Below are 15,665 nucleotides of genomic sequence, written 5' to 3'. Positions count from 1 at the left end.
GAACATATGTGGAATCAAGCTGGTAAATACTGAGGACACCGCTTTCATTCATTAACTTTTATTTAAGAGATGCTTTAGTAAATCTTAAACATGTGGCTGGTGGCCAGTGAGTTTGTTTTCATGCATATGAAGGCATGTGCCAAAAAATCCATTGTGGTATGCGTGTGTGTTTGTGAGCAGGAGAGGTTGGGTCGGGATGGGGTCGGGGTGGGGGTGGGGTGCTGGGGTTAGCAAAGGTGGAAAGAGCTGGAAACAGATAAAAATAAAATCACAGGACCACTGCAAAAATAATGGGACATCTGGTCCAGACATCTGGAGCCAGAGGACTTTCAGGAGCTTCCCCGCATCGTCTCACCTTGTGGGTAAATTAGCAAAGTGAGAAAATATGGCAGGGGTAAACGATGCTGACAATCACACAGAGGGAGGACAGTTGAGACAGGTTGCTGGAGAATTCATCATTTGGAGGTCTTTTTTTGTTTTACGTGAACAAAAGGTAATAAAGGATGGTCAATGAGGGAGCTGAAATGTGAATGCATGTGTGTGTGAGAGAGAGAGAGAGAGAGAGAGAGAGAGAGAGAAAGGTGTTTGAAAGCAGATGGAGGTGGTAACCATCTCATTAGTCATTGGCAGGAACTGATGAATTGTCTGCATTGACCCAATCAATGAAAATATGTTTCTAAACGAAGATTGTAACCGAGGAAATATTTTCTTTATGAATATGGATTACTGTATTGAAATCAGTATCCATGTGTGATCAATCCGTTATGTCGATGCAGTGTATGATGACCACAGGGATTTTACAGGTTTGGAAAACGTATAGGTCAGGAAGATTCATCTTCACAGTTCCAGACTTGAGGCAGATAGTTTTTGCTAATAGACATTTGCCATGAGCCACACAGTTTTGTTGTTGTTTAATGCTTTAACACACAGTTGTTTATGAGGCTATGGAGTTCAGAGAGTCATGTCAAATAGAGATAGAAAGAGAGAGAGAGAGAATGAGGGACAGTGTCACATATAATATTGATGACAAGCCAGTGTGCTTGTCTCTTGTTTCCCCTTGGCTTAATGTAAGGTCACAGTGGAAAGGTGGAACAACAAACGCCACCAAGTTGCTCTGACAGCTTGACCCTTTGGAGAAAAAAAATATCCTTTTAATCAGATGCCTGTCCTCCCAAGTGTCCCATTCCTCCCCAACCTCCTTTCCACTTCCTTTTTCCTTCTTTCTTCTTTTCATGTCCAAACAATCTTTTCTTAACCTTTGCTTTTTCTTTATATCGTCTCTAGTAGCAATAGCTGTTTTCCCCTCTTTGTTCTCCTTCCCTTTTTCCTCCCTTCACATACATATACACGCACACATAAAGATACAGTAGCAGACACACAGCCTTCTCCTCCCCGGCAGTTTTCTTTGGGCTTTCGATCTAATGTCACAAATTGGTAATAAAGATGCCATCAAAAGGACACTGGGGGATCCACATTCTGCCTTCATTCCATCCCACACGTAACTCTCAGAGGACAGAAGGACATACATCACCTGGAGAGCCTACTGGCATAGAATTATGTTGTTTAGTGCAGGCTGTTTCCCTGCTGATCCAAATGCATGACAGCCATGCACACAGGGAAAGAATGGGAAGCATACTACGGCACAAATGTCAGCCAGTAAGTGCAGACCATTAAGTCGTCTAACATATAAAGAAAAATAGATCTTAGAGGGCCCTACTCAGTATGCTAACCACAGAGGAGAGGAAAGAAAAAGATATATGCAAAGGACAGGAGGCACATTCTGTATTTATTTCCCTCTGTGCCTCCTCCGACCCCTCCTCAGACAGTCAGATAGGCTCTGCCCATAATGTCTAGTCAGATATGACCTTGAGTGAGTCCATTGTCTCCCAAGATCTTCACTCACACTGTCACATCAGACCACTTCAGCATTCTGAATAAAAACAACGCAGCACAACAGCATCCCAATGATATATTGCTGTACATCAGTTGCATTAGCAAACAGCTGGGGCAGGTTTGTCATTTTCAATTACTGGAGCTGTACAGTGTGCTGGCTTTAAATGTGCTCCTAGTGGTGAACTCTTTATGAGTCACCCTGCATTGTTCTTGTGTGTGCTTTTAATGGAATTGACATTATACAACAAATGTCTCCTTTTAAACCTTTATCAGGCAGAAAAGGAAAATCAAGGTAGTCCTAATCTAAGAAGAGCTGGGCCTACACAGCCTTTTTGTATTCATTTGTTCTAAGGAGAAGGTGCATCAGGGCTTGATTTGTTAAACATTTGCACATAGTCATATTGTAATACATATTTAACAAACTACAGGACATTCCCGTATTCTGATTCTTTATTTAGCACATGCACATCTAATATTTTGGACAAAAATGTGTGAGGCATTGATATAGTGACATTTTGTGCAGAGATGTGCCAGGCTGGGGATGTTGTTTTTAACTGTGAAATTTGGTTCTGTGCCTTCAGGTTTTATCGCACCTCCATGAGTGTCACAGCACATGGTGGGGTGGGACTCTGCTCCAGCTAAGAGGAACACACTCAGTTCTCATCTGTGCCCTTTTGGTATTTTAATGACTCACTCATTCTGAGTCACTTGACTGCACTTTCATGTGAGGAGAGGTTCATTCAAGGTGTGAAACACTTCAAGTTGTGATTGTAGTTCATAATAGTTGCACAGTCATTTACTATGTAAATGATTTTAGTGACAAAATTTCCTGTTGCACATGAGGGTATTGTATGAATCCATCCTCCAAGCTCCAAATCATCTCGCAGCACAGCACAGGGATCTCATTCTGGATCCATAGCTACTTCAGTTCATAGGGAACAGAACTTGATCTCAGAAAAATCATGTGTGAGTTGTTACATTAACAGATGTGCCAACATGTCAGACTAACACGGTAAGATGTCGAATCCCATGCTTGAATGCCTGATGTGTTTGGGAAATGCTTGAGTACAGATTTTCTGTCAGTATTTCATCTTGCCCAAAATTTAAACTTTTGCAGTTACCAAGTGATGGTGGCAAACAGTAACATTAGATCCAAGCTTTAAAGCGGTGGCTCAGAAACCCTTGCAGGAAGGTAGTTGAGGGTAAGTGCACATAAATGCTGTTTACCCACCTTTCAAAATCTGAAAAAGCATTTATGCAGATCCCCCAGGGCATTTATGCATAGTTTACATGGGTTAGAACACTCTTTCACACTTTATCTCTTGGGATCTCCCATTTTGTCCTTTGTTGGATATTTTCACATGAGCACAGAGCAGTCATTAGCCCACCATCCTTTCATGCTGGTTTGAGATCAAAAGCCTTCTCTACAGCGAAGTCAACATAAGTAGACTAGGCTTCTGTGTGGCAGAAGCAACAGACTTTAACTCGATTCATGTTAAATGTAGAAATGCGTTAATTACATACAAGCTTTCAGTCATTAACTTTCTAAAGGTATTCAAGGCAAAAAGAATTAAAGGATAGGTACTGACATTCATTCAATGTAGTCTGCAGTTTAAAATGTAAACAGTACATATTCTCTGATGCATATGGAAAGAGTAATGTTTGTAGGATTATTGTGCATGTTCATTTTTTTCGTCAGTGACCTGCTCTTTTACATTTGAATTTACCTTGTTACTGCAATGTAAATTCATTCACCTCTTGTGTGCTTTAGACTCCCTTTCTTCTTTGCTGGGATTCAATCCATAATTTTTATGTTCCTGCACAGCGTTTTGATATGTTGCACTTACCAGAGGCTTCATGCCCATTCAAACTGGGGACAGGGTCTCAATTTATTGTGTTATTATTTTCTCACCATCTCTCACACCCCATAGCTTCAGCTTGCATGATGCCCCTGAACTTAACCACCAGACTAAGTTCAGCACAGATGAACTCAAAAGACCTGGACAAAAATCAAGCAAGAATTTGCATGAACCTTCATTTTAATTAATCTTTGGAGACAAAATTTCAAAAAGTATGAAAGTCCACACCATGCACACTACACTGTACTTTACAACCAGACACATGTTCACTCTAGCAAAATTCCAATATGAAGTGGGAAAAAAAATGTCCATAAAAACAATGCAACAATGCATAGACTCACATTTCTTGCAACTTTTCAATACTCAGTCCACACTGGCATGTATCTTGAATCTGTTATAAACAATTGCTACAACAACAAAGCAAATCACTGACTAACTGATCTGTTCATTCAGCCTTTAGTGTGGTTGAAGTACTTGTAGCCTCAGTGTCTTCATTAGGGTATGTGTCTCTCAATGAGTGCCATAAGTGCATATCCACTATGATTCCAGTATGAAAGATATAAGATAGGCCTAGGTCTAAAATACTGGCCCAGTAAGAGGTTCAATAGGAGAGGGGTAACAAGCACAATAATTCCACCCAAGACCAGATCCTTAAAAATAAAAGCCGATACTTACTGTAACAAAAAAATATATAGAACAACAATAATAATAATAACAATAATATTGAGAAACATGAAAATAAATCATTAACCGTCCAGCTCAAGTTCTGTTCCAGTAATGTTTCACTTCTGTTCAATTTAAAGGAAAAGATCCTCATTCGGTTCAGTTCAAATGGAAAAAAAGAAAGAAAATCCTTTTCTGTTCTGGCAGCGAGTGTATCAGCAGTCCATTTTAGGCAGCAAAGGTCCGGGATTTCTCACAGCCTTCGACAGTAAGAAAAAAACTTGACCTATAGGCTGGATTGGATTGATATGATTATTATTGATAAGTTACTGTCAAGGCTATCAGAGTTTACTGAACACATTGGGGTACCCACCTGAGAGGATCTGTACTTTCTGACATGGCACATTATCCTGCTGGGAGTAGAAGATGAGTAATTTGTAGTCCTAAAGGCACATGATCAGCAGCAGTATTTAGGTAGGTTGTGTTATTAAACAACTGTCACACACAATGTGCTCTAAACTATTATACCAGGTTCATAGTGGTTGGTACCTTCGACACAAGGTAGGATGTTCCGTGGATTCATGCTGAATATGACAAATTCTGACCCTACCCACTGGAGTACGATGTGGCAGGCAGCATTTTTTCAGTTTGGTGAGCGGTACCCATCGTAGCCATAGATTCCTGTCCTTAGCTAACAGAAATGGATCCTGGTGCGGTCTTCCTCCTCCACTCATAACTCATCTATTTCAAGAGATCACCAATAAGTTTTTTCAGGGTAAATATTCAATATTCAATCATTTCAAGGTCGATTATTAGTAAAGTATTTCTATTCTCTGCTACTTTATGTCTCCATTACATTACATATTGGAGGCAAACATTGTACCTTTTACTCTACTACTTTAATTTCATAACTTTGGTTACTGGTTATTCTTGCAGATTCAGAGTATCCAGTGTTGATGGGCTATTACTTGCGACGAGCAGCCAATCAGATTGTGTTGTGGGTTGAACACTGAGTGAGAACACTGACAGATAACTGCAGACCAACAGAGGAGGGTCAATTGGTCTATCCCTAATTGTGTGTTCATTTTTATTTGAGTTGCTTCTTCCCAGTCAGCCTGAACCAGTGTGTCCATTCTCCTCTGACCTGTCTCATTAACAAGGTGTTTTCACACACAGAACTGCAGCCGGATGTTGTTTTTCACACCATTCTCAACTCGAGAGACTGTTGCGCATGAAAATCCCTGGAGATAAGCAAGCCACCCTGCCTCGCGCCAACATTCACGCCACAGCCAAAGTGACTTAGATCACTTTTCTTCTCATTCTGGTGTATGTTTTGAATAACAAATAAAACTTAGTATCACACTTACTATCTTGCTACCACATGGCTTGCTGATAATATATTTACACAAAAAAGTAGGTGTACCTCATTAAGTGGCTATGTATGTGTTGTATTGAAGTACACCGAAAAGAATGTCAAAAAATGTCATTGACCACATGTTCACGATGCACATCACTGCTGTGCATATCAGAATTACAGCCCCTTTTGCAATATATTGTCAGGTTAGACTCTCATGTTAAGTGCCTCAAGGCTGCACATATTTTCCTTGCACATATTGCACAGACATTCACCCACATATGAAAAGTATTCCATTAAGAACACAGCGCTCTTTATGGAAAAGAGTATAACTGAGCAATTTGCTGTAGCTGTCTCCTTTTAAGTTGAACTGGAAATGTCAGCCTTGTCAGAAAATAGCTCCTTTTACACAAATGGCTAATCGTACCTTTACACCTTTGGCTGCTTCTCTTAATTTGTAGGATCTTCAAATATATACAGCACTGGGTTTTGTCGGCGATTTCTTCAGCAGGTAAGATAAAACCTTACATAAACCTTTACCATGGATAGGTAGCATACAAAGCTCTCTATATATAGTCTTTTTGACTATAACATCCTCCCTCTAGTACAAATCGTAACAGATTGAGTCTTCGGCCACAGGAGCAACATATATGTAATTCAGATAATTATTTTGTAACACAGCAGATTTTGGTCCCTTGCCTATTTCCTTTAGTTGTTTACAATTTCAGTTTTATTTCCTAGACCTCCTCAATAATCCTGCTGCATGTGGGGGAAATTAATATAATTACTGCAGCACAAATTAATATTTAATATGAAAATACTCACCGACGCTTTCTCACTCAAATCTGTACTGTGTGTGTGTGTATTTGTGTATGTGCATGTGTGCATTTATTGAAAGTTTTTTCATCCATTATTATCCATCTGTTTGTGAGGTCTGTTTGTGTCTGTGACCAAAAGTCACAGTCAGGGGTTTTGACATTATACACCAATGAAGCTATTGGTGTGTCTTCACAGACAAGTGTTCTCACATCTCTTCACAGTAGCAGGAAAACAAGGAAAAACAGTGAATGTGAAGTATTGCTTGTGAGTAGTTTGAAAGCAAAAATTGATATTCTCTGATGTTTATGGTACAAAATTGGACTTAAGTTTTGAGTTATGGCAGTATAAAAAGTCGCTATATGATTATTATCCATTTTCTAGCACTTCGTACACTCCTGGAAACTCCATTTTATACCTTAATTGATGTACTCACAAACCTCAAATTGAGGCTCTGAAATAGTTACACTGTTAGCAGGCAGAAACAAGAACCTGTGGTGGGCCAATCGATAGAAACTTCATTACTGAGAATCCTGGCTAGTAATCTCCTTGGCTGCAGCTGTGAGGGGCATACATTCTACCACAGCACCTGTTCACAGTGATATATCCAGCCTGCACCTGCGGAGGCATAAAAGACACACTCACAGCACATTGAGGTTTAACACTCATATAGTACCATCTCTTATTCTGTCTGTCTGCCTATCAAACACAAGCTCACAGTTTCCATGTTATTTTATATTGTCTCTGTTTCTGTCTCACCCTTCCAAAAGAGCTTTCTCACATCTGTGCCAGGATGCATCTTTAGCAGCTGACAAGAGCAGAAAGAGAAGAGAAACTGATGGGAGAAAACAGCACAGGAGAGGAGCAGCAGGCAAGGTGGGAAAAAGAGAGAGCAGCCGAGTTTCCTTTATTATTCAGTTAATAGAAACATAGTTTTGGAGTTCTGAAATTGTGTAGTATAATAATATGTTAGGACAGCTCCATTTTATACAGAAATTGGTTCCATGATGACAAGTCACACACATATTTAAGCATTTTTCCTTTGTGCCTTTCCATCTCTGAGAAAATTGGGTCTCCACAGATGACAAATGACAAATCATATCAGGAACAAGTACTCTTATAAATTTTCAGCCCTGAACTCAACTCTCACATTTGTACCAACGTGGCCCTGCTGTAGAACAAAAGCCAGACAAAACAAAACTGTAGATTTAGTCCTCAAATTTGCTCTACCAGAAACAGGAAAGAAAATCTTTATGGGTCCAGAGCAGTAATGCGACACATATTTCACTATACTATTAAACTCTATATGTGCACCTGACACATTACTTAGGTTTTTTTTAATGTCAATTCAGCCAGTAGATGGCAGTGACAGAGCAACAACACTCAAGGCTGACTACAAATTAAGGCAAGCCAGTACGCACTTAACAGAGAGATAAGATAATTGTATGGCCACAGAGCTGTGAAAAAAAATTGTTGTCCTGGTTATTTACACTTCATCCTATTTTTGAGTAGGCAGGACTAATCCAGAATCTGCTCTTCTCTGTCCCTGCTTGGTGATGGCTACTCTGTTCCCTTGAGACTGAGGGATGCAGCTGCACTGTGACTGATGCAAACCAGAGTGCACTGGGCTGGAAAATGTTGTTCCAAGACAGAAATAAAGACAGAGGATGGCTTATTCATTGTGTTATACCCTATAATATGAGTCCATCTTGGTGCTAAAAGTCAGGACTGGGACTTTGTCAAGTGAGAATATCTATATGCAAATAGTAGCCATTATGCATCCAGGTATTGCAAAGTAAAACAGAATGATGAGTATCTCCCATGCATCACTCTGACTAACTCTGGCTGAAATAATATATAAAACCTGCGTGAGATTTCTGCCCTGTTGAGTAGAATTGGTGAAGAGTGTATTGTGCGTTATTCCATCCATCCATCCATTTTCTATACCGCTTATCCGTCAGGGTCGCGGGGGGGCTGGAGCCTATTCCAGCTGACTACGGGCGAGAGGCGGGGTACACCCTGGACTGGTCGCCAGTCAATCGCAGGGCCAACACACAAAGACAAACAACCACACACTCTCACACTCACACCTAGGGGCAATTTAGAGTAGCCAATTAACCTAATGTGCATGGTTTTGGTATTGTGGGAGGAAGCCGGAGTACCCGGAGAAAACATGCAAACTCCACATAGAGGGGCCCAGACCGGGATTCGAACCTGGGACCCTCTTGCTATGAGGCGACAGTGCTAACCACTGCACCACTGTGCTGTCCTGTGTGTTATTCCATTACACTGAAATCTGTCTTCAGTTTGCAGCAATTATTGTTTTGTGAGAAACACAGGAAATGCAGGTTTGATGAATTAAATGCTGAGATGCTGGAAAGCTAATCCTGACACAGTTTGGAAATGTAGAACATACAATCTAATTTTGAAAATGGTGAACAGTCATAAAAAAAAAGGAAAATATATGAAAAACATCTGTTGAACCAATAGACAAAACATCCCTGTAGAAGACACTGTGGTCGACGATTGTTCCACAGATTGTTTTTAATGTCTACAGCACACAGATTCCAAGCTGAAGTATTTGAAGCTACTGTATTTTCCTGACATGATACTTTTGTGTGGTCACATCCATTTTACTCTACAGCCGTGATGCTGTGTCATAGCTATCAACATAGCTTAGCAGCACTTTGATTAAAAGAAAGGACCAAGGTTAAGAGGACATCTGGAAATCTGGGCGGAGATTACACAGCCTCATCTCACAACAGACTCAGTGCAGCAAATGATGCAATTAAGACCAAAGTAATGCTGCCTCTTGGCCTTATTCAACCTTTGTAGCACTTTTTGTTTTGTATAACAAAATTTACTTAAATTGTTAGATTTGAGAATTCACTAAAAAAAAAAGAAAAATAAACAAACAAAAAGTTTATTGGTACAACTTGTGGAGCTGTTAATTGCAAGAAAGCTAGCAGAATTTATAAAACTTACAAACTAGATTTTTTAGATTATTTTACAATGTTTTTCTTTAAAAGAGCAGAGAATGACAAAAAAATGAAAATAAAGAAAACAGTAATGACATTCATGATGTCATAAGTTTGTATTTTAAATGATTTTAAGCCAGAAGGTGTCAGCAAATTTTTCTTGTTGTCATAATGTTGAGACAAGGGCTGTCAAGCTGACACTGAGTGGGCGGGGAACTAGTGGGGACTAAAAGTTACGGAGGTCACAGTATCAGGTTGACAGACATGTAACATCACTGGCCTTTGTGTTACAGCTTCCTGTAATGCAACTGCTACAGAGTAAATAATGTAATGCCATCACAAACCCACAACATATTATATTTAATGGTATGTTGTCTCAAACATGCAGTTTCTTTGGTTCTGTTTCACCAAAATTGCAACATAAAAGATGTGACTGGCCGCATGAGATCATTTCCTCTGATGTTTATTTTAATTCATTTTGATTTTGATTGCTCTGAACCGACTCTTTGCTGATGATCAACAGCTGAACACCATGGACTCTCTGAACCTCAAGGTAGCTCCCAAATGATTCTCATTTCCCTGATCTGCTGCTTTCCCATGCTCCAAAGCCTCCCAGTTCACTGTGTCTGCAGTGTGTGTTTGCAGAAATACATCTGAGCTCAGAACATGAACCAAAAAAAGAAAAGAAAATAAAACTCCAAATGCAAGATTGTTTTGTAGATGATCTGTATTAATATACTGTCTCACTATGGCACTCAAAGATACTGTATATTGTGCAAAGTGCCAAGGGAATTGGTCAATTATAATCTTATCAAGTAACAAAAGAAATATATGAAGCTTAGGCCCCAGTATTGTCCATTGTCCATTATAATGAGGAATGACAGCAAAGACCTAACGCAGTATGAGGGAAAAAAAAAGAGTGTGTGTGCGACTGTCTCAATCTGCCCTTTTCCAGAGATTTTCAATGATTCAATTTCTCTGAGCAGTATGCTTCCAATCCCAGCAAACAGCTGGCCCAGCATTTAGAACACATGAGGATTAGGGGGTTGATTTAGTTAAAGGCTCAATCCAGAATCAGACCATAGCACCACTTATGACGCCAACGTCACGTTTATGCTGGGTTTGTGCATGATATTTTCATGCTCTTTGTATTGACTTTGTGCATATACAGCACGCATAAATGTAGAAGTTCAATGTGAAGCTGATATCACAGTTTGGTTATATTGCGGTAAATGTAGCGAAACAACCATCCCTCCGGTTCTTTTTATATTTATTTTATCTTGTCTATCCTGTATTTATTTTATCTTATCTATGATATTATTCCTTTTATGTATCATCTTATTTTGTATTTACAATATCTTTAATGCTTTAACAATGTTTTTCACCTGACATCCATGCCAATAAAGCATGCTGAATTGAAACTGAATCAAATCTATTTATCTATGAATATTCTCACAAGTCAGAGTTTGTAAGAAATATTATGCATCATCATTATATCACTAAACAGTTGCTTTAATTCATTCTGTAGCCTACAGTTTTTTCTCAGTGTTTTTAACTAATGCTGGATTAAAGTAATCTCTGAGCTGCGGATATTTCACATCTTGCTTAGTCTCCTGTGTCATCATAAGCTCAGTTGGTAATCATATGCTTTCACTCTACCGCAAGAATACAAAGAATGCAGTTAGTTTTGACAACATGGGTGTGTGTGGCAAGTACAGGTGTGTGTTGATGTGCTTTGACAGCTTGTGTGAAAGAGGAATCCATGGACTAGATTTCCCAGTGGCTACCAGTTCTCATTGGTTAGCACGAGGGACTGATTTGCATATCGTGGGAGTGTCCTGAGCCAGCACTGGGATGAATGACTTGTTCAATTCAGAAAGCAATAAGGCATAGTCCTCAGCTGAGGTCTGCGCTGCTCAGCTCTCAAAATGCCTAGGTTACTTATGCTGTCACTCTTCTTGCTGTAAGTGAAAGGTGCTGGACTAGGACATAAACATGTTACACAGAAGACACAGCAGCCTTAGCAAAAGAGGAGGAATATGGGTAAGTCTAATCATAATTCACTTTACCAACAGAAAAACTCAATAACACTAATAGTTCCTTTTTCTCTGACTTTGTCTCTGCCCTACAGTGTCAGTTACTGTAGTGTAGGGACGTGACTAGGCCCCTCTGCCTCTGCACTATATATACTGTTTATATTCTGTTGTGTTTTCTTATAACTGGTTCTTCAGCAAGTAAACTTTACACTCTTAACAAACCAGGGAGTTGAGTGTAATTGATTACGGTTCAAATCATTGTTGCAGGTGTAAAAATTGTTAATAAAACATTTTGTAAACCTCAACCTATTATGCAACTGTTTTATTTAACTCTGTTTTCCTAAAATATTTTATTTTACAGGGAGTGTGCATCCTCTTGCTTTACACCAGCCCTCTTTCCTGTTTTGCAAATTTTAGACAAGCAAAAGAACTCATCTATAAAATAAAGGAGGGATTACCCCGGGAGACCTTCATTGGGGCCATTGGAGTAGACTTAAATTTGGATTTCACTGTTGAGCCCCCCTTTTTATTCAGTCTCCTGCAAAAGAAGGTCAGTGAACAGTATGTGAACCTAAATAATACCACGGGGGAGCTTTACACATCTGCTACAGAGATTGACAGGGAGACCCTCTGTCCTGATAACTCAGAGGGCCAGAGATGTGTCCTCTCACTGGACGTGTTTATTTTGCCTCAGCAGTACTTTCAGCTCATCAAAGTGAAGATCTTTATTGAGGATGTGAACGACAACAGGCCAAAGTTCCCTGTGGATGAGATCTGTATGTCTGTCCCAGAAAATACACTCATCAATGCTCGTTATGCGGTAGAGCAGTCTGCTGTTGACCCCGACCTGGGTCCTTATGGAGTGCAGACCTACTGGCTTGTTAATGACTTTGGTATGTTCACACTGGACGTTGAGGAGAATGAGGGAGGTGAGCTGACACCCTTTCTCATTGTGACAGAGGCTTTGGACAGAGAGACCCAGGCTGAATACATTACAGATATCATTGCAGAAGACGGAGGGACCCCTCCTCTACTCGGTGCCGCTACTTTGAAAATCGTCATCACAGACGTGAACGATAACTGCCCCCAATTCACAGAGTCACAAATTAATGTCACTCTGCATGGGAATACCAGCAAAGGGGCACATTTGGCACGTTTGCATGCTTTTGACCCTGACCTTGGTGCTAATGCTCAGATCAGCTATGCTTACAGTGAACGTGTGCCAAGGGACACCAGGAGCTTGTTCCATTTGGACAGAATCACAGGAGTGATCAAGCTAGCAGGAAAAATAGACCCTGGCACAGCCACATTTTACAAGCTAACTGTTCTGGCCAATGGACCTGGTTGTATCCCTGCTGTTGCCACTGTTACTGTCAATATTATCAAAGTTGTTACAGGACCCCCTAAAGTCATAACTCGATACATTGCACCAGAAAAGGATGGAGTGGTGACAATAAAAGAGTCTGAGCCAGCCTTTTCTCCAATAGCTTTTTTTACTGTCAAAAATATTGATATAAACCAAAGGGTGCATTGCCATTTGGAAGGGACTGGTCCCTTCAGGCTTGGCCCCTATCAGCCATTTAAGAATGAATATCTGTTGGAGACTACAGAGCCCTTGGACTATGAGAAAACACAGGAGTATGAGATAACTGTGGTTGCCAAGAGTACTCGAGATCTTGTAATCAAGACCTTCCTTAAGGTGCAGGTGCTGGATGAGAATGATAATGCACCAGTGTTTCAACAGTCTTTGGTTAAAATATCTGTTGAGGAGAACAATCCGCCAAATACCTTTCTGGCCCAGCTCCAAGCCACAGACCAGGATAGCGAAAGCCGAGGGGACGTAATCTACCTCCTTGGAGGTGATGCCCCGGGAATGTTTCTTGTTGATCGTGTGACAGGTGTCCTGACTGTGGCCACATCGCTTGATCGTGAGGAGAAAGAGACATACCGTTTCATTGTGAGAGCAGTGGACCAAGGGACACCACGGAGAGAATCGATAGCAACTGTGGTGTTGACCGTTCAAGACCGCAATGACAACAGTCCACGCTTCATCAATAAGGACTTCACATTCTTTGTGCCTGAGAACTTCCCAGGGTATGGTGAGATTGGGGTCCTCTCTGTGACCGATGCTGATGCTGGGGAAAATGGCTGGGTGGCCCTTTCCATCGTCAATGGCAGCGACATCTTCATGATAGACACAGGCCGAGGGGCGCTGAGGGCCAAGACATCACTGGACCGTGAGCAACAAGGGACATACCAGCTTTGGATTGAAGCCGTTGATGGTGGGGAGCCTGCACTTTCCAGTATTACTATGGTGACTGTGCTACTGTTGGATGTAAATGACAACCCACCTATTGTCCTCTTCCCTCAGTCCAATCAGTCTTACATGCTAGTACTACCCAATACACTACCAGGAACATCAATCACAGAGGTCTACGCTGTGGATAAGGATACAGGCATGAATGCTGTGATTGCCTATAGTATCATTAAGAGGAAAGGTGGCGAGCCAGGGTCATTTGCCATTGACCCAGAGACAGGAAATATCACATTAAAGAGGGAGCTCAGCAACAGGGGGCTCTACAGCCTCCTGGTAAAGGTCAGTGATCACGGTCAACCTGAACCGCTTTACTCAACAATAATGGTTAACTTCTTTGTGAATGAAACAGTGAGCAATGAGAGCTACATTCAGAGCCTACTGACCAGAGAGGCTGACATTGAAGTAGAGGAGAGGCCTTGGCACATTGGCCAGATGAGAGAGGGACCTGAGAGGTATGAGGTGTTCCACTGTCAGCCTGTTCTCATTGCTCTTTCAGTTACAAGTCTGGGACTGTTCTTTTTGGTTGTTACACTGACATCTTACATATGTTGTAAGAGATTTAAAAAGCACAGAAAGAAAAGATCAGAAGTCGAGATACCTTTAAAAATGAAGAATGATTCAAAGCAGGTTGTGAACAGAAAGCTCAGGCAGATCTCAAACATCTGATTTTCTGTTGTCCACACATCCAAAACCACCACTGTTTACATGAATGTTTACAAAACTCACTGTGAAAAGTGTAGTTCTTACATGAAGTTGCTCTTTTTGCTTTTGTCATATGATTGCTATTACTGCAATATATTGTGATTTGACTTATATGCCATCAATTACTATAATTTAAAAAGGAACACACTATCAGTCTCTAATATCTATGAATCATGACATTTATTCAAATGAAAAGAGTCAGATCACCAAAATAAAGAATAAATTAGTATTGATATCAGTGTAATACGAACTTCATTACAAAGTCATAAGAGCAATTCTTTACAGAGTACTCAGAGTCTAAGATCCTATGTAAATATTGTACAAAATGTTTTACAACTTTATACAAAACTTTTGTATTGCATGAAAAGAACAAAAGACAGTTCAAGGCACAACAAATATTTCTTTCTTCATTGTCATTTCAGAAAATTTCTATCCTTTTACACTACCCCAGTCAGTTATGTGAAAAAATGATGAAAAGTGATTAGAAATCTATTTATTTAACAAATGAATCTTTATCTCTATCCATAAAATAACCATACATTTTAAAATTCATCAATGCAGAAAAGACTGAGCAAAGTGTATTTATTCAAGGCATTTTAATCCTGCTATATTTAGAAAGTTCAACATGTCAATACACATCAAATTCAATAGGTGTGTCATGCATGTAAAATTTTTAAATCTTATTTTCATGACACTGAATAACTTTAATTATGTCCAAACCTCTGCCATTATGCTGCAAATTACATACATCATTGTCCTTTATACAATCATGCAATTCTCAATGTGTCTGTAAGTGTTTGTGAAAGAAAATCAAAGTAACTATTAAAGATACTTTATTTTTTATAATACATTGGATTTCCTTCTGTATTGTTATACACTTACATAATTCAAATGTGTGCACTAACACAGCACAATCTGTTCTATCTATCACTCTCAGATTGGGTGGCAGGTTGTTAAATGAACACAAATTTTATGATTTTTGATGTCTAAGTTTCATTTCTAAATTGTATTTATTTAACAGAAAGCACAGCAACAAAACTGTTGCCT

At 39.9% G+C, this 15,665-nt stretch overlaps 1 protein-coding gene across 1 annotated transcript; it reads left to right on the top strand.

Moving 5' to 3' along the window:
• Positions 1-11,446: 11,446 nt before the first annotated feature.
• Positions 11,447-15,427, top strand: LOC124060252 (protocadherin-20). The gene is made up of 2 exons (XM_046390974.1): positions 11,447-11,606; positions 11,961-15,427. Exons 1-2 carry the CDS (start codon positions 11,559-11,561, stop codon positions 14,580-14,582), a joined length of 2,670 nt encoding a protein of 889 aa, XP_046246930.1. The 5' UTR covers positions 11,447-11,558; the 3' UTR covers positions 14,583-15,427.
• The last annotated feature ends 238 nt before the right edge of the window (positions 15,428-15,665 follow it).

Source organism: Scatophagus argus, chromosome 1 (genome assembly GCF_020382885.2).
Source record: "Scatophagus argus isolate fScaArg1 chromosome 1, fScaArg1.pri, whole genome shotgun sequence".
NCBI classification, from domain to species: Eukaryota; Metazoa; Chordata; class Actinopteri; family Scatophagidae; genus Scatophagus; species Scatophagus argus.
The sequence above is the reverse complement of the archived record's forward strand: the minus strand, read 5'-3'. Positions and strand labels throughout refer to the sequence as shown.

What these genes read in the sequence shown, in the direction of transcription:
- LOC124060252 (XM_046390974.1), top strand. Translation starts at nt 11,559, where the DNA reads ATGTTACACAGAAGACACAGCAGCCTTAGCAAAAGAGGAGGAATATGG. An exon ending in GCAAAAGAGGAGGAATATGG is followed by an intron (nt 11,607 to 11,960) that starts GTAAGTCTAATC and finishes TTTATTTTACAG; the next exon opens with GGAGTGTGCATCCTCTTGCT.